Source organism: Dromiciops gliroides, chromosome 3 (assembly GCF_019393635.1).
Source record: "Dromiciops gliroides isolate mDroGli1 chromosome 3, mDroGli1.pri, whole genome shotgun sequence".
In the NCBI taxonomy this organism is placed as follows: Eukaryota; Metazoa; Chordata; class Mammalia; order Microbiotheria; family Microbiotheriidae; genus Dromiciops; species Dromiciops gliroides.
In genome coordinates this window covers 584,828,288-584,848,972 of record NC_057863.1, presented here as the reverse complement: position 1 = coordinate 584,848,972, position 20,685 = coordinate 584,828,288, and the positions used below count along the sequence as shown (strand labels likewise).

Sequence of the window (20,685 nt, the reverse complement as noted above, 5' to 3'; positions counted from 1 at the left end):
AAACCAGAATTATAGGAATCTAGATTTACCACAGAAAGGGACCTTAGAACCTCCCACTCCTGACTTTACAGATGAAGAAACTGAGGCCGAGAGAAGCTAAGTTATTTACCTAGAGTCACACAGCTAGTATAGAATGTGGGCTTTTAACCCAGAGATGGTAAAATTGTAGATGCCTTCAGGCAATAATAATGTTGGTCAAAGACATATCATGGACATATTACTTTTCCCCCAAGACATCAACATATGGAATAGGGATGAGGAGGTGCTTTCTTCATCTAGATGACTATCGTCTAGGTGAAGAATCTTATTTCCATACTGGAGTTATATCAGTCAGTGAAGGTCAATGGTCACAAGGTGTGGAGGAATTCCCCAGGAAAGAAGTATGCTTCCATATGTTGGCACTTGAATGAAGAAAACAACCTATGTACACTGCCTTTCTCCAGGATGCCGCCAGCAGAGTGTCTTATTGACAAAATGTAACTGCACCCAATTGGAGGAGACTCACCACATGCTTTCAACCCTGGAAAATATCTGATATGGACTATAAGATCTTTGTTGTTTTTGTTTAGTCATTTAGTCGTGTCCAACTCTTCCTAACCCCAAATGAGTCTTGGCAAAGATATTGAGTGGTTTACCATCTCCTTCTCCAATGGATCACCTTTTGTCAGAACTCTCCACTATGACCTGTCTGTCTTGGATTAACACTGTAGGGCATAGCTCAGAGTTTCACTGAGCTATAAAAGCCCCTCCAGAGATCTTAGAGTTAGATATATTCAATAGGAAGAAGAAATGGTAAATAAGGCAATGAGGGACTGGATAAACTATGGGCTCCTACCAGCTCCAAAATACTCTGGAGGGCAAAGAAAATCAGTCTTGACAATTTGAGGTCAGAAAGAGATAACAATTCCAGAAAGAAAGGGGCAAGAGAATTGCCTCTCACAAGAGGATGATGAAATTGAGTGGTTCTTACTTTTTCCATAAGGAAAGGGGATTTGGGAGGTCTCTCTAATAGCAGGTGAGTCTATAAAGGATTTCCTGCCCAAGGGAATATTTCCAAATATATCTATCTAGTCCTGAGAGGTGTCATGTTATGTGCTTCTTGTCTCCCCATCTGAATGTAAGCTCCTTGAAGTCAAGATCTGTTTTCCTTTTTTATTATATCTACATCTCCAGCACTTAAAACAATACCTTACATGTAGTAAGTGCTTAATATAAGCTTGTTGACTTGACTAAAATACTTGGAGAATTGAGATGAACCAAAGAAAGGAAGCCTGGTAGAAAATGTTTCCATCTTTCTCCCTTCTGTTGCCACCCATGATGTCTTTAAATCTTGTCCTTTCTTTGTTTCTGTTTCCCCCTTTCCACTCCCAGGCCCAGGTGAATAAGTTCCTCTCCCTTCTCAATTTTTGCCAGTTTGTCATCAGGTATATTCATTTAACATGGTCCTGAGGAAATAATCAAATACAGAAGCATGTCCAAGCCAGGCATAGTTTATTTGTTTCAAATGTTGACAAGTTTTGTTGCTGTATCCCTTCTTCACTCATCTAAATTTGACCACATTTTTTTCACACCTCTGCTCAAAATGAACCTGGAGTGTCTGAATAGTTACATTTTCTCTTGTTTTCACCTGGTGCACTGTACATAGCTGTACTTATTATACATGTATTTATAGGACTCTAAGATGAATCACAAAAATTTTGCAGGAATAATTTTTGCCTCAGAATCTAAAGTCTCATCATTTGTGGGAATTCTTGTTCTTCCTTTTTATTTATCCTCCATCATTGCCTACAACAAAGCTCAGCATCATCAGTGCTAATGACTATTATTCCCCTATGTATCTCTGGATCTGGGTCTGTATTCTGATGGATGTTCCATGAGGGAAAGAAAAAAGACTTTTGTCTTCTTCATTGCACATTATTTAGTCTATTCTCTTGATTTGTACACAGATATTCAGTAATTATTATGGAGTAGGAGTCATGAATTTTGCATGCTTGAATAATTTTCACCACATTTTTATTCCTGCTTTCATAGGCCTTTTCTACAAGTATGTTTCTCTTCCTTTGCCCTAGGGTCCACTCTGATACCTAGATCTCAATGTTCAACCATTCTCAAGCCAAGAAACCTTTTTCCCCAAATAACAATTTGAGCACTCCTTCTCTTATCTGCTTGGTTTTTACTCCATAAACAATAGGGTTCATTGTGGGAGGCAGGAGCAGGTAGAGATTGGCCACAATGATGTGAATGTGGTGGGGAATAGTGTGTCCCCCAAAGCGATGGGTGAAGAAAGTAAAAAAAGCAGGAACATAGGTGATAACTATAGCACAGATGTGAGATGTGCATGTGCTAAATGCTTTGTGTCGGGCATCTGCAGAGGAGAGGCTCACCACAGCCCGGAGAATCATGGTATAAGACACAGAGATGCAGCAGATATCAAACACACCTATTAGTAGAGCAACCATTAGACCATAGATAGCATTGACCTTGACATTCCCACAGGACACCTTAGCTACAGACATATGGTCACAGTAAGTGTGGGGGATGATGTTTCCTTGGCAGTAGGGCAGCCTTTTGGAGAGGAATGTGAAGGGGATGATGAGCATCACACCACGTAGGAAGGTGACGAACCCAGCCTTGGCAATGACAGAATTGGTGAGGATGGTAGTATAGCGTAGGGGATAGCAGATTGCCACATAGCGGTCCAGGGCCATGAGCATGAGTACGCCAGATTCCATCCCAGTCAACATATGAACAAAGAACATCTGGACCAGACAAGCATTAAAGGCAATCTCCTTAAGGTTGAACCAGAAGATACAGAGCATATTAGGTACAGTTGTGGTGCATAGGGCAACATCAGTGAAAGAAAGTAAAGCCAAAAAATAATACATAGGCCGGTGTAAGGATTCCTCATGGCGAATTAAATAGAGGAGTCCACAATTCCCCAAAACAGCTATGAGGTACATGGAACAGAATGGGAGGGATATCCATATGTGAGCTGCTTCCAACCCAGGAACTCCATTCAGAATGAAGAATGTGGGAGTCAAGCTGGAGCTATTGGAGTTGGACATGACGGGCAAGAGGATAACATGTTATATTCTTCAATGGTGGCTGTTGCCTGCCCAGAAAGAGAATGGGAGGATTAGTGTTTCAGGAAAATCAGCTATGGATGATTGTAATGAACAAGAATGGGAAAAAAGTCATTCTTTTCAACCAAATTAAATGTCAAGAATGACATTCAGAGAGTTTGGGAGATTCAAATCCATTTTAGCTGTAATCTGGCGAAACTAAAATATAGTCTTCTGGTAACTCAGCCTCTTATTGTGCCATTTGGATGAATCATCCTTGTCAATACTTGGCCAAGTACTGAATTAAATTCAAGGTATCCCACAGCTCAGTTGATTTTTATGTCAGTTCCCCAGCCTAAATGACCTTAACCTCTCTTTCCCAGAAGGATAACTAGACATCTTGTTGCTGCACAAAGCAGCATGAAATGCACATTCAAATCAAAATAATACAGACACGTTCATATGAGTGGGAGAATAGATTCCATAGCTAAACCCTGTGGGATTGGAGAATAAACCCTACATCCCATGGTATACTATGGGACAACAGCATAGTTTACCACTCTATTGGTAGAGACAGAAATCCCGGGACATTATTGTTCTAATGATACAATGGAGTGACTTGGACATTGGGATAGAAGAATTGCCAGATTGTTTGGCATGCATTCAACTACCATAAAGTCCCAGGAGAGAAGAAGTACACTATCTGATAGCTTTCTATTTTTCCAAATTATTCTTGCTAAGTACAAAGGTAAATTACTTCTATGAAGCTAAAAGGGTACAAGTTGGGTTTTTCCCAAAATTTAAGTGAAACATTTTTTGAATTGTACAATCTGTTAAAATCATTTTTTTTTTAATTTTGAGCCCTCTAAATTTCAGTAACTGGGTGAAAAGTGCCCATTGTTACCCTCTTTCAGAGTCCATCCTTCACCAATCCATTTCCTGGATGTCTTTCAGGAAGCTTTTACAATTGTTATTCAATTGTTTCTGTCATTTCAATCATTCTAATATTCCACTTAGATGATAATATGTGCTATTGGGCTTTCCCTGAACTAATTATTAGAATTCACTGTGTTGTAATAGAAAGAATATTAGATTTTTGATATTGAGAAAGTATCTAAATTCTCTACAATCCCTTCTACTTGAAATCTCTATTCTAGATTGTGATTCAAAGAGTGTGATCTGGGGGCAGCTAGATGGTGCAGTGGATAAAGCACTGGCCCTGAATTCGGGAGGACCTGAGTTCAATTCCAGCCTCAGACATGTGACACTTACTAGCTGTGTGACCCTGGGCAAGTCACTTAACCCTCATTGTCCTGCAAAACAAACAAACAAAAACTAAACTAAACAAACAAACAAAACAAAGAGTGTGATCTGCCATGCCTGAAATTAAATATATATATATATATATATATGTGTGTGTGTGTTTCATGAAGCAATGGTTTCAGTTATAAAATAAATATGTGAAAACTACAATAAATAAGTCTTATTGTCATGAATATTTTCCATTATCTCCCATCCTTTTTTTTGAAAGCTTTCCTCTACCCCATCAATGTTTTCATTTGGAGGAAGATACAACGTTTTTTGTTAATAACCTTGGCTTTAGTGTTTTTTACATTTAATGTTGTTAAATTAAATTGTTGATGTTAATAAGAAAATCTACATGGGTCAAAAAAGTGAATAAACATATATGTCTTTTGTCTATAGTCCTACCTAGATTTAAGAGAAGGATATAAATGGACCTTTGAAAAGTCCTGCCTACTTCTTATGTATAAGAAAGGAGAGATTTAGAATGGGGGTAACAGTGACTAGAAAGAAGCATATAGGGAAATGATAGATGTCTTCGAAGTACGGAAACATAGATTTGGAGATCATGAAGTCAACCCCAAGAACCAGATTATACAATTCCTGCACTTTAGCTTTTTCTCTATCCTATTTCAGACACACACACACACACACACACACACACACACACACACACACACACCAACAAAGTCACCTCTTCAACATCACCAGTTCTTCAAATTGTTCCATTTGCAAGATCCACTTTCAAATTTTACTTTTTTACTATAGTCTCCTACCTTTTTATTCAAGTAATGAGGCCAAGGCAGGCTAAGATGATAATTATTTATGAACTATATTAGACACAAGGAACTCTGCAAGTTGTTGGACATAAAAAACGGCACAGGTTTTACTGCCAAGTACCTCAAAGTCTAATGGGGGAATCAGTCAAAGAACAAGCATTTATTAAATGCCTACTGCATTTTAGAAACTTTTTCAGGAACTGGGACTACAAAGACAAAAAATGAAACAATCTCTGCTTCAAAGTAGCTTATATTCTATCATGGAAGTCAAAGTTTATAACTAAAAGTATATTTTTAAAAATATAAATAATATTCTTACTTGCATTATTTTTCCTTTGGTTCTATTTAATGTGGTAATAATGTATAACCTATATCAAATTGCTTGCTGGTATCAGGAGGGGGAAGGGAAGGAAGAACTCAAAAATACCTTTACATGCAATTGAGAAAAATAAAAAAAAGAAGAAACAAAATAAATACAATATAAGATGTGGAGGCTAGAAATAGCTAGTAGTATTAGGAAAGGCCTCACATAGAAGGTGCTTCTTGAGCTGAGCTTTGAAAGAAAATTGGGATTCTGAGAGACATAGGAGAGATATAGTGGACTGCAGGCATGGGGGAATAACCTGTTCAAAAAAACAGGGATGGAAGATAGTTACACATGTAACTATGACATAAGAAATAATGAGAAAAGTGGAAAGGAGGGATCCAGGGAAAATATTATGAGAGATTTTAGGAAGATGACACTTTCACCTGTAAGGATAGAAAAGGCTTCAGGAAAATATGTCTTTTGAGTTGGGCTTCACTGGAAGGGAGGAAATCCATCTGATGGAGGTATGGGATAGTCTTGTCCAGACTAAGTGGACATCTTGAACAAAAGCAAAGCTATTTCATGGCACAGGATGAGAGCAGAGAGTAAAGAGTAAACCAGTTTGGTTGAAGCCTAGAATGTGGAAAGGAATTCAGCATCCGATTAGGCTGGACAGTTTGGTTGGAGAAGATTGTGGAAGTACTTCAATTGCAGGATCACAATTTATATTTTGTCTAATAGACAATATTCAGGCACTGTTTTCTTATCTTTGAGGAAAGGAGAAGGGTGGTCATATCAGTATATTTTGAAGATTATAAAGGTAGCAATGTGTAGAATAGAATCAAGGCAAGAAGATCATTGCTGGAGCTTTTAAAATAGTCAAGTAGAAAATAAAGTATTGAATTAAGATTGTTGTTGTTGAGTTGTTTCAGTTGTGTCCAACTCTTTGTGACCCCATTTGGGGTTTTCTTAGCAAAGATTATGGAGTGGTTTGTCCATTCCTTCTCCAGCTTATTTCACAGATGAGGAAACTGAGTCAAACAGGATTAAATGACTTGTCCAGGGTCCCACAGCTAGTAAGTGTCTTAGGCCAGATTTGAATTCAAGTATTCCTGACTCCAGACCCAGAACTCTATCCACTGCACCACCTAGATGCCCCAGCAGTAGTGACAATTACCCATTATCTGGCACATAAAATAAGGTGTGCCTTTTTCTAGTTCAAACCTTCCTTGACCTGTTTGCTTATTTTGACACCTGACTAAACCATTCTATCATTTGCCCTATCCATGCTTGTCTTCAGAAACACCACATTCTAATCTCTCTGATCACTTTCCCTTTCTACTTTAATGATTCTTAATCTTCTTCCCAGTTGTGTAGTGGTGATCAATGGCTTTTTGAGGAAGGCTATTGAGAAAGAGAGAGAGAGAGAGAGAGAGAGAGAGAGAGAGAGAGAGAGAGAGAGAGAGAGAGATTTATTAAACAGTCATTAATAAGCAAGGCTTGCCATCTTCCTAAGACACGTATTCAGCATAAAACAGAAATATCACAAATCTTTCCTGACCTGACCACAGTGAGGTAAAACTTTTATAATTAAAAATAATCACTACGGACAACTAAAGATAGGGGTCGAGGAGCTTTAGAAGAGAAAGATTTGAAAACATGGAACAGATGGATAACAAGGAAGTATCTGAGAATGAGATCTGGAACTGAGTTAGAAAAAAAAAGAAATAAAGGACTCTTGGCCAAGTAAAAATGATATGATACTGATTTAGGGACTCAAGTCATCTTGATCTTCAGTAGCCTTCTTTCTGCCAAAAGAATAGCAGCTAAAAAAAAATAAAACCCTTTTAATTTCTTTCAACTACTCAATTCAATAGACATGTATAACTTCTATTATTTGTAAAGCACAGCACTACTGTCTGGGGATACACTGGAAAGAACAAAGAACAAAAAACAAAACCCCTGCACGTTCCCTACCTTCAATCAGCTTATATTGCAGTCCCTTGACAGATGGCATGATATACTGGTTAGAATTCTTGACTTCAAGTCTGGAAAATCAGGGTTCAAATCTTACTTCCAAAGCTTTAGATATGTAACCCTGGGCAGGAAACAACCTCCATGAACTTCAGTTTCCTTATCTATAAACTGGGGATAATATTAGTACATGTCTCACAGGGTTATTATAATGATAAAATTAAATGATGCTTTTTGCAATCCATAAAGTACTATATGGAAGATATCCTTGATAGTTTTATTTTTCAAAAGTCATAAGAATCAAAGATGTTGAGATCTTACTCTCTTACTCTTACTATCAAAAATCACTTAAAAGAATGCTCTGGGGAGCAGCTAGGTGACACAGTGCATAAAGCATTGGTCCTGGATTCAGGAGGACCTGAGTTCAAATCCAGCCTCAGATGCTTGACACTAGCTGTGGGACCCTAGGAAAGTCACTCAACCTTCATTGCCCCACCACCACCCCCCCGCAAAAGAATGCTCTGAAACATAAATATTAATAGAAATATTAATTAAATGAGTTCTAAGCTTTTACCTTATAGGAATCATATTAGGAAAGATAACAAAAAATGAAAATGGTAAGTGTTGGTGAGACTGAGGAAACATACAAACGAATTGTTTGTTGGGCCATGAATTGGCAAAGCCATTCCAGAAACCAATACAGTGGAGTGGCCCAGACATCTGTTTTTGGTCATGGAATATTTAACATTTTCATTATTGACTTAGATAAAGGCATAAGCAACATGACTACCAACTTTGTAGATAACCAAAAAGGGAGTACTTGATAACACACTAAGTAAAAGACAGTGCCCAACAAGATCATGACAGATTAGAAGAGTAGGCTAACTCTAATAAGATAACATTTAATAATAATCAATATAGAATTTTACATTTTGTTCCAATAAATCAATTTCACAAGTACAAGGTGGAAGAAATATAATAAAGTAGCCATTGTTCTGCAAAGACCTAACCTAGTTATTTTAATGGTTTTCAAACTGAACTTGAGTCAAAACTATAATACAGCAGCTCAACAACATCTTAGGTAACATTGACAGATATACCTTTCAGGAATATACTCTAGTCTGACAAGATCACATCCGGTGTATTGTGTTCATTCCTAGATGTCATAGCTCAGGAAAGATAGTTATAAACTACAGATTATCCAGATTAGGGCAAAGATGATAAAGCATCTTGAGCCCATGTCGTGTGAAAAGGTTTAAGGAGCTAGAAATATTTTTGCCTAGAACAGAGATGACTGTTGGGGAAATATTTTAGATGTCTTCAAGCATCTGAAGGGCTAGTCTATGTAATCAGGATTTTCCTTATACTGTTTCCCTAGAGGATACAACTCAGAGCAACAAGTAGAAATTGTGAGGTTGCAAATGTAATCTCTGTTCCAAGGAAAAAATAATTCAAATTCAAATGATCTCAAAGTGAAATAGACTGCCTCAGAAACTACTAGATTACCCCCTCCTTAGTTTTTTTTTTAAGTAGAGATTTAATAATATAACCACTTGGGGTAAGGAAACAATGCAATGTTGATTACTTTTCTGTTATGAACAAGATAGCAGCTAAAATCCTTTCCAATATTAAATTTTTCTTATTCTGCAAGAAAAAATGGGATTATGCTACAAACATCATTAAACTGTATATACTCTTTAATTTAGTGCTACCATATTTAGGCAAACCCCCGAAGACGGCAAAAAAGAGGCACAGGTTTCACATGTACAAAAATATGTAATAGTACTTGTTGTGGTCTCAAAGATTGGGACATAAAGTGGATCTCTGTCCATTGGAGAATGACCCAACACAATTGGATTATGGATATATATTTATTTGTATTGCACAAGTTATTCATTATTCTTTAGGAAAGTTCAAATCCTTAGTCCAGTCTGTTCTGTGGGGCCTAATACTATCTTCCTGCAACTTCAACCCAGTAGTTCTGCCCTCTAGAGCTAAGCGCAAGAAGTCTATTTGCTCTTCGACATGTAAGCCATTCAGGTACTTGTATAATTGTGCTCCCTGCCCAAGTCTTTACTTCTCCACGCTAAACACCCATAATTCCTTCAACCAATTTTTATAAAACATGCTCTCAAGAGTGCCTTCACTAGCTGGTATACCCTTCTCTGAATAGATACTTTTGCTTCCATTTATCAATGTCTTTTAAAAATAAGGTACCTAGGGAGCAGCTAGATGACACAGTGGTAAAGTACTGGCCCTGGATTCAGGAGTACGTGAGTTCAAATCCGCCCTCAGACACTTGACACTTACTAGCTGTGTGACCCTGGGCAAGTCACTTAACCCTCATTGCCCTGCAAAAAAACAAAACAAAAAAATAAGGTACCTAGAACACAGCAAAATATATATATGTTTGAAAAAGACCTGAGAACACATATTGGTTGAGGTACTCTGGGAAAGTCATTTAAACCCTTGGTTCCCTAGGCAACTCTTTAAGACTATAAGTTTCAAAGAAATTCATAGAGAGAATAATTTTCCCTGGGAAACTCAACATCTGGTAGTCATCCTTCTCATGATAAGCCTCTAAATTTAGTTAGGCACCTCCTCAACTTATCAAGTCTATACTCTAAACATTTACGACTCAGCAGGAATTATTATGGGTAGCATACTAATGGTATAATCTTTGGGAAAATATATAATATGGAGTTGAAAATCAACCAAACTTACCCCAATGCCAGCAAAGATCAAATCTCTGTGCATGACTGAGAAAGTTCCCAACCAAAAGCTTTAAGAGACTCTTACCTCTGAAACTCAGATTGGGGCCCCTGCTACATACTCTTCTCCTTTATATTCCCTAGGGATTATTCTTACTGGATGGCCCCAGATGCATGTGGTTAAAGGACTAGTTGCCTCAGAGGGCTTTAGAGCCCTAGAAATTCAGGGCTTCTGAGATTTAATCTATATTTAGAACATATCTAAGTAAAATTTTTAAAACTCTAATCTTTTTCTGCTCAGTTGGGCATGTGAAGATAGAACCTCACACCTAGAGGATAGTAACATTTTAGATTTAGATTTGGGCTATGTAGCCCAACACATACCAGCCTAAGAGCCACCTTTACAATATGCCAAATTATCACCTAGTCTTTACTTGTAGATCCCTCATCAGAAGGCACATGATATTTCTTGAAGTAACCATTCATCTTTTAGATGCCTCTAAAAGTTATCAAAAATGCAGCTAGGTAGCACAATAGATAGAACACTGGACTAGTCAGGATAACAAAGGTCAAATCTGGTCTTAGGTAATAGTTTTGTGCCCTTGGGCTAGTCACCTAAAACAACAACAACAACAACAAAACTCTAGGGGCAGCTAGGTGGTGCAGTGGATAGAGCACCAGCCTTGGATTCAGGAGGACCTGAGTTCAAATCCGGCCTCAGACACTTAACAATTACTAGCTGTGTGACCCTAGGCAAGTCACTTAACCCCAATTGCTTCACTCAAAACACACACACACACACACACACACACAAACCTCTATTTGCCTCAGTTTCCCCAACTGCAAAATAGGAGATCATAATAGAATCTACCTTCTAAGGTAGTCATAGGCATGGTCTAACTATGGGTGTCTCCTAAGGTTGTTTTGAGGATTAAATAAGAAATCATTTTTAAAGCATTTTCCTTAATGACTAATACAGAATATGTGGAATAAATGTTTCCTTCCTTCCTTCTGTTATGGTTTACTAACTAGGAAGTCCAAATTTTGCCTTTTTACAACTTCTACCCAGTGTTCTCAATTCTGTCCCCTAAAGCCAAACAGAACAAGACTTACCCTTCTTTTATGTTATAGTCAATTGAACATTTGAAGACAGCTATTGTCCCTACTCCCATCTCCAGTCTTCTTTTCTAAGGCTCTATCATTGTTGCTCTTCTCTTCTCCTTTATACTATCTCATTTGCTAATTGGTAGCTGAATAGACCATGCCTATGACATATATAGATACACATATACACAAGTACATATATGTATGTATATATACATATATGTATACAGACATATGTGTGTTTATATATACATATATAGACACACATACATAAACACAGATGATTTCCCAAATTTACGTCCCTGCCCCTATTCTTTCTCCTAAGTCCCATTGTAGTCTGATGGAGTTACTGTATGACACTGTTGGCCCATATTGAGTATGAATACACACATATGTTTTTTCAGATGAACCACTATATAACAATCTTTATTCCCTATCTTCTATTTATTGCAGTGATTTTTGCAACCTATATTTAAGAACTTTTTTTTACTTTGAAATATCTATGGGTCTGTAATCTCATTAATTAAGATATTTGCTCCGCTAGTGATGATGATATCTGACACATAGTATATAATCAAAGGATCTATGACTGGTATACACTTTTATATACACACATTAACATATATGTGTATGTGTATGTATGTATGTTGTTATTGTTCAGTTATTTCAGTTGTGTCTAATTTTTAGTGACCCCATTTGGAAGTTTTCCTGGCAAAGATACTAGAGAGATTTACCATTTCCTTCTCTGGCTCATTTTACAGAAAGGAACTGAGGCAAATAGGGTTAAGTGACTTGCTAAGGATCACACAGCTAGTAAGAGTTTGAGGGCCAAATTTGAACTCAGGAAGATGTGTCTTCCTAACTTCAGGCTCGACACTCTATTCATTGTGCCACCTAGCTACAAATGTACACACACACACACACACAGGGCCAAAAATCATGACTGAACAGTGAACAGTGAGCATAAATTGTATGTATACATACACACACGTGTATGTATGTGTGTATGTATTTATATATATGTGTGTGTATCTATCATTACAATCATATATAATATGTATACGTATACATGATATAAAATAAAACATATATTGTACACAAATGGATTCATGTTCTGCATGGGATCGTATTTTATAGTCATAGAGTTGACTGGAATTAACCCAGAACACAAACTGCCACTGTAATTATTGTTGTTGAATTTATGAATGTGTATTGTGCATGTGTGTAGAAAGGGCTCATACTATGGACCATGTTCAGAGTTGCCAATCCTGGTTTCAAAGACTATGCAAGAATTCTGGACGTTCTGCCTCCTTGATAGAGAACTTGCATTTGGAGATGAGGAAGAGTTCCATTATTGTCTATGGAGCTGGAATAAATGATGTTTCAGTGGATATGCAAGAGAGAGAGATCTACTCCTATTACTCCTATGACTCTTTCCTTTTTTACAGAAATACATTATGTAAGAATTGCTTTGACCTGCTTCCTAAGAAATGTTTGTCTTTCATTCTTTTTTTAAATTTTTGTTTAGAATTGTATTTTCCAAATTACATGTAAAAGCAAATTTTGATATCAGTTTTTAAAAACTTTGTGTTCCAACTTCTCTTCCTCCCTCCCTTCCCACCCCCCACCCCAAGAACTCAAGCAATTCAATATAAGTTATACATGAGTAGTCATGGAAAACATCTCTATATTAACTAGGTTGTAAGAGAAAACAGATAAAAACAAGACTTCAGATTAAGGAGTTGTCCAAAAAAAAAAAAAAGAAAATGTGTTTCGTTCTGTTTTCAGATACCATCAGTTCTTTCTCTGTAGGTGTGTTGCAATTTTCATAAGTCCTTCAGAGTTATATTGGATCATCAACTTGCTGAAAATAACCACGCGCTTCCCCGCAGATCATCTTACACTATTGCTGTTATTTTGTATACAGTACATTTCTCTCTGCCTCAGTTCATGTGGGTCTTTCTAGGTTTTTCGGATAGCATCCTGTTCATCATAACTTTTATATAGTACCTTAAACTTGATAAATAACTTTCTTCACGATAGCCCAGCAGAGTAGGTACCATATGTTTGGCCATTGTAGTCCAATCATCATAAGTATTTCCCTCCATCCTATTCCCTTCCAATGATATTTACTCTATTTTCTATCTTATTTTACCCTATTCCTCTTCAAAAGTGTTTTGCTACTGACTGCACCCTCCCCCACTCTACCCTCCCTTCATTCACCCTTCCCTCCTTATCCTCTTCCCCTCCTACTTTCCTGTAGGGTTAGATAAACTACTCTTCCCAATTGGGTGTGTATGTTATTCTCTCCTTGAGCCCACTCTGATGAGGTTAAGGTCTTTGAGCTAATTCTGTTTTTTAAATTTTTTCTTCCTCCCTCCCTCCTCAACTCTCCCTATGAAATCAAGCAATTCAATATATGCCATACATGTGATATTATGCAGAACATCTTCACCTTCCTCAAGTGTTTTGCTTTTTACAGCTCCATCCCCCAACTTCCCTTCCCTCCTTCCCCTCTTCTCCCACCCCTCCCTTATCTCCTTCCTCACCCACTTTTCCACAGGGCAAAAATATATTACCATACCCACTTGAGCATGTATGTTATTCCCTCTTTGAGCCAATTCTGATGATAGTAAGGTTCACTCACTGCCCTATTACTTCCCCCTCTTCCCCTACCCATCATAAGCTTTTTTCTTGTTTCCTTCATGTGAGCTACCTCTCCCAATTCCACCTCACCCCTTCCCCCTCCCCCAGGCTATTCCTCCTACCCCTCAACCCTATTTTAAAGATGTCATCATGGATTAGCTAGGTGGCACAGTGGACAAAGCACCAGCCCTAGATCCAGGAGGCCCCGAGCCCAAATCCAGCCCCAGACATAAAACACCCCACCCTGTTTGCTCCACAAAGAACAAGGATAAACAAAAAATGAATGCTTTACAGATATCATCCCTTCATATTCAGTTCAGACCTGTGTTCTCTGTATTCCTTACTAAGAAAGTTCTTATGAGTTGGAAGTATTATCTTCTCATGTAAGAATGTAAACAGTTTAACCTTTTAATGTCCCTCATGGTTTCTTTTTCCTGTTTATCTTTTTATGCTTCTCCAGGGTCACGTATTTAAAAGTCAAATTTCCTATTCAGTTCAGGTCTTTTCATCACAAATGCCTGAAAGTCCTCTTTTTCAATGAATTCCCATTTTTTCCTCTGAAAGATTATACCCATTTTTTCTGGGTATGTGATTCTTCGTTGTAGTCCCAGTTCCTTTGCCCTCTGGAATATCATATTCCATGCCCTCCAGTCCTTTAATGTAGCTGCTGCCAGATCTTGTTTTATCCTTATTGGAGCTCCACAATTTTTGAATTCCTTTTTTCTAGCTGCTTTCAATATTTTCTCCTTGACCTGGGAGCTCTAGAATTTGGCTATAATATTCCTGGAGTTTTTCCTTTTGGAATGTCTTTCAGGAGGTGCTTGATGGATTCTTTCAATTTGAATATCAGGGCAGTTTTCCCTTACAATTTCTTGGAAGATGATATCTAGCCTCTTATTTTGGTCCTGGTTTTCAGGTAGTCCAATGATTTTCAAATTATCTCTCCTGGATTCATTTTCCAGGTCAGCTGTTTTTCCAAGGAGATATTTCACATTGCCCTCTATTTTTTCATTCAATTGGATTTGCCTTACGGTGTCTTTATTTCTTATAAGGTCACTAGCTTCCATTTGTTCAATCCTAATTCTTAGGCAATTATTTTCTTCAGACAACTTTTTTATCTCCTTTTCCATTTGACTTTTCAAGCTGTTGACTTTTTTTCTCATGACTTTCCTGCATTGCTCTCATTTCTCTTTCCACTCTTTCCTGCCTCTCTCTAAATCATCCTTCTATCTCTCCTACTTTCTCTTCAAAGTCTCTTTTGAGATCTTCCATGGCCTGATACCAGTTCATATTTTTCTTGGAAGCTTTGGATGTAGGGGCCCTGAGGTTATCTTCTTCTGAGGGCACACCTTGGTCTTCCTTGTCATTGAAGAAACTTTCTATAGTTTCAAACTTTATTTGCTTGCTCATCTTGCCCTCTTTTACATGACTTTTAGCTCCCCACTGGGAGCCCTGCTTCTAGGCTACACTACTGTCCCCAGCTTCAGAGGATCCCAGGTGTTTTGGTTTGAGGGAGGGAAGGTTTTACTCTTGACTGGCCTGTTATCTGGTCCAGAGATAACCTCAAGCCTACTTACTAAACAACCAACCAGCAAAGCTTTCTGTGGTGTGGTTCTTAGCTTCCAGGACCCTGTGCCCCTCCCCTACCTGAGCCTCCCGCCACTCAGGATTTCTTCCTGGTTCCCCTGCTGGGGAGGAACAGCTGAATTCCTCCCTAGGTCCCGCTGACACCCCTGCACTTCCCCCCCTGGCCAGCCATTCAGCCCTGTCACCTGACTTCAGGCTCAGTTCCAAAAGATGCTGGTGCTACAGCTGATTCAGAGGCTCAGGGGTTAAGTTCCTCTGGTATAGCATGCCTGGGGTCTCTGTTCGCACAGTCTCAGGTTTGGACTTTACTGGTAGCTCAGCACAGCCCCCTTTAATCTGTCTATGGGTGGAAAATAATCTCAGCCTGTATTTTTGTGGGGTTTTCTGCTCCAGGGGTTCTTTTATTGCTGTTTTGGGGGTGATTGTATCAGGAGCTCTGTGCATTTAATGTCTTTCCTCTGCCATCTTGGCTCCCCCACCTGTCCTTCATTTTTTTTTAATAAAAGTATTTTATTATTTTCCAGTTACATGCAGAGATAGTTTTCAACATTTTTTTTATAAGATTTCCAATTTCAAATTTTTCTCCCTCCCTCTCCTCTCCCACCCCCTTCCCCTAGACAGCAGGTATTCTGAGATATAGATAGATAGATATACATATACATATGTACACATATATATTCACATATACACACATATATACACATATATAATAACATTAAACATATTTCTGCATTTGTCATGTTATAAGAGAAGAATCAGAGGAAAAAGGAAAAACCTCAAAAAAAACACACAACAGCACCAAAAACAAAAGAAATAGTATGTTCAATCAGCATTCATATTCCACAGTTACCTTTTTTTCTGGATTTGGAGAGACTTTTCCTTTATGAGTCCTTTGGAACTTTCTTATACCATTGTATTGGTGAGAAGAATCTAGTCTATCATAGTTGATCAACACATAATGTTGATGATACTGTGTACAATGTTCTTCTGGTTCTGCTCATCTCACTCATCATTAGGTCATGAAAGTCCTTCCAGGTTTCTCTGAACTCCTCCTGCTCATCGTTTCTTACAACACAATAGAATTCCATTACATTCATATACCACAACTTGTTCAGCCATTCCCCAATTGATGGGCAACCCCTCAATTTCCAACTCCTTGCCACCACAAAAAGAGCAGCCATGAATATTTTTGTACATGTGGGTCCTTTTCCCTTTTTTATGATCTCTTTGGGAAAAAGACCCGAAAGTGGTATTGCTGGGTCGAAGAGTATGCACAGCTTTATAGCCCTTTGGGCATAATTCCAAATTGCTCTCCAGAATGGCTGGAATACTTCACAGCTCCACCAACAATCCATTAGTGTTCCAATTTTTCCATAGCTTCTCCAACATTTATTATTTTCCTTTTTTGTCATATTAGCCAATCTGATAGGTGGTAACTCAGAGTTGTTTTAATTTGCATTTCTCTAATCAATAGTGATTTAGAACATTTTTTCATATGGCAATAGATAGCTTTGAGTTCTTCATCAGAAAACTGCCTGTTTATATTCTTTGACCATTTCTCAATTGGGGAATGACTTGCATTCTTTTAAATTTGATTTAGTTCCCTATATATTTTAGAAATGAGGCCTTTATCATAAGTACTGGCCTTAAAAATTGTTTCCCAGCTTTCTGCCTCCCTTCTAATTTTGGATGCATTTCTTTTGTTTGTACAAAACCTTTTTAATTTAATGCAATCAAAATCATCAATTTTGCTTTTCATAATATTCTCTATCTCTTGTTTGGTCATAAACTGTTCTCCTTTATAAAGATCTGAAAGGGAGACTATTCCTTCCTTTCCTAATTTACCTATGGTATCACCTTTTATGTCTAAATCATGTATCCGTTTTGACCTTATTTTAGTATAAACCTATCCTTCATTCTTTTTTTTTAGTGAGTCAGTTGGGGTTAAGTGACTTGTCCAGGGTCACACAGCTAGTAAATGTTAAGTTTCTGAGGCCAGATTTGAACTCAGGTACTCCTGACTCCAGGGCCAGTGCTCTATCCACTGCACCACCTAGCTGCCCCCTGTTCTTCATTCTTGAAGAGGACCATGACATCTAAGGCATGTCATGACTTGCACTGAATTTGATTTAAATGAGGGAGTGTTGTACAAGGTCACCAACTTCAATCTCTCCTCCAGAGCTATCTGGGTACAGTGGCAAGATATATATCACGACAACTGGAGATGACCCCAGATGTTTAAGGTTGGGCTTAAGTGACTTGCCCAGGGTCACACAACTAGTGAGTGTCTGAAGTCATATTTGAACTTAGGTCCTCCTAATTTCAGGGCCATTGCTTTATCCAGTGTGCCCCCTGGCTGCCATAGCTGCTCCTGAGAAAGGTGATGGGCAGAAGGAAGACTGGATCTATCTTCTACTACTACTTTCATGATGGTCATGAGCAAGTCACTTAAAGCCTATGTCAATAAGCATTTATTAAGTTACTACTGTATTCCAGGCACTGTCCTAAGCCTTGGGGATGCAGAGAAGAATAAAATACAGTCCTTGTTCTCAAGGAATTCACAATCAAATGCAAGAGACAATAGGCAAACAAATATGTATAAACTATATACCAATAAACAGGAAATAATCAAAAAAGAAACAAGGCATTAGAATTTAGAGGGAGTGTGGGGGGTGGGGGAAGAGGAAAGAACTCACAGAAGCTGTCTTGTTTTATAGCCATAGAAGCATAGCTAGTCACAGAATTAGGTTCTCCTGAAGCTCTTGTTTATCCTAGAGATGGAGTACTGTCTAATGGAAGCCAAGTAATGCAATTAGTGGGCATTTATAGATGCCTCTATTCTAGCACCTACCAATTACCACACAGGAAAAAAATCTAGCACAAGTTATTTGATTGAGAGCTCATACTTTTGGGGGATATGCGCCTCAGGATTATTTTTTAAGAAATTCAATATTCTACCATAGATTAATTGATTTTGAGTCAAACACTTAAATAACTATATATCTTAGTTTCCCCATCTACCATGTATTATAAATAATGATGCCTGGACTTTTTGAATCACAAGAATATTATGAGAAGAAATAAGATTTCACAGATTTTCCCATCTTGAAGGTCAATCTTTAAGCCTTCTTATTGCCTCCAAGGAAAATGAAGTTCATATCTTCCTTTTATCCCTGGAAAGGGAATCTGTCCCATATACAAGAGCCTTATGGCAATAAGCTCAAATGTGGTAGTTTCTCAAGGCAGGCAGATAAATCTGCATCCAGCATAAAAAATGTCAATATGAATGATACATTGACATCCTAAGTTATCCCTAGCTTCCTACACAGTCATTCTATGCCCAGAGGACATTACTAGCTCCAAAAAGATAAGGAGGCAGATTTGAGCTTGATACAAAGGAAAAAGAAACCTAACTGTTAGAGCTTTGCAGAGACACAATAAGTAGCCTCAGGAGGTAGTGAGTTCTAATCACCAAACAGAAACTTAATGTCCTGCCACTTGGGAATATACTATATGGAATGTATACTCCAGATAGATACCAGCCTACATGACCTTTGAGGTCCTCTCTCAATTGTAGATTCTGTTATTATCTATGTCTTCCTTCAAAAATTGGAAGCTCCTTAAAAGCTTTTCAAAAACATGGATCTTTTATCAAATGCCTATTATACTAAATGGTTCTGAGAAAGATGGTTTCATAGGCTAAAGATGCAGCAAGGGCCATGTGTTACTGAAGATGAAAAGAAGAAAAAGGAATAAATAAGTTCCCAAATCATAAAAATATGAAAAAATATATTTTTATACACACAGAGAAATATATATGTTGCAATATATGAATTATTTAGGTCTTATTTATATAATAATTATATTTAAACAAATTTGTCATATATACTATTTATACAAATTGATATGTATACGTTATTTATAAAACAGTTATTTTACAATTTAAAATACTAAGTTATATGTATTAGAATATATCTAGGTGTATCTAAATGTAATAATGTAGAAAATTTACATTACATATGTCATATATGTGTGTATATATAATATCCATGTTTGATATATATATAAAATATAATTATACATCACAAACAAATTTTTTTAAAACACATAAAAATAAAACAAACAAAAAAAAAGAATTTAGAGGGATTGGAAAAGACTTCCTATAGAAGATAGGATTTTAGTTGAGACTTGAAGTAAGCCAGGGAATCCAGGAAGAAAGGATGAAGAGATAGAGCATTTCAAGCATAGGGTAGAGCCAATGAAAGCTGATTGATGAAGTGTTTCATTTGAGGAAGTACAAGGAGGTAAATCTCACTGGATCAAAGAATGTGAAGGGGTAGAAGATGGAAGAAGACTGGAACAGTCTGGGCATGGGGAAATAAATTATGCAAGGCTTTGTATGCCAAACAGAGGATTTTATATTATATTCGAGAGTTGATATTGAGTAGGGAGTGGACATGGGAAGATCTATGTAGCTGAATGGAGAATGGATTGGAGTGGGGAAAGACTTGTGGCAGACAAACCAAACACTAGGCAAATGTTATAGCCATGGTATGAGGCTATGGTATGAGTCATTAATGTGGTAGCTATATAAGAGTAGAAAAGCAGGGATATTCAAGAAATGTTGTAAAGGTAAAATTAACAATCCTCAGCAATAGATTAGATATAGGAGGGAGAAAATAGTGGTTAATAGAGAATGACACCTAGTTGCAAACTTGAGGGAATGGGAGGATGATAGTGCCCTTGATGGTAATAGAGAAGTTTGGAAGAGAAGAGGATTTAGGGGAAAGCTAATGAATTTAGTCTTAGACATGTTGAATTTAAATTGTCTGTAGGACATCCAGTTCTTCTTTGTGTGTGTGTGTGGGGGGGGCAATTGGGGTTAAGTGACTTGCCCAAGGTCACACAGCTAGTAAGTATTAAGTGTCTGAGGCCGTATTTGAACTCAGGTCCTCCTGAATCCAGGGCTGGTGCTCTATTCACTGCACCACCTAGCTGCCCTGGACATCCAGTTCTAATAGACATTTGGAGATATGAGACTGGAGATCTGCAGAGATGTTAGGTTTGGATAAGTAGATTTGAAAATCAGCATAAAAATGATAATTGAATCCATGGGATTTGATGAAATAGTAAAGAGGAGGAAGAGAAGAGGGCCCCGGATACAACTCTGTGGAACACCCACAGTTAGTGTACATAACCTGGATGAAGACTGA

At 37.7% G+C, this 20,685-nt stretch overlaps 1 protein-coding gene across 1 annotated transcript; it reads right to left on the bottom strand.

Moving 5' to 3' along the window:
* Nucleotides 1-2,108: 2,108 nt before the first annotated feature.
* LOC122750807 (olfactory receptor 52N2) lies at nucleotides 2,109-3,065 on the bottom strand. Its single transcript, XM_043997625.1, has one exon. It carries the CDS (start codon nucleotides 3,063-3,065, stop codon nucleotides 2,109-2,111), a length of 957 nt encoding a protein of 318 aa, XP_043853560.1.
* Nucleotides 3,066-20,685: the final 17,620 nt, after the last annotated feature.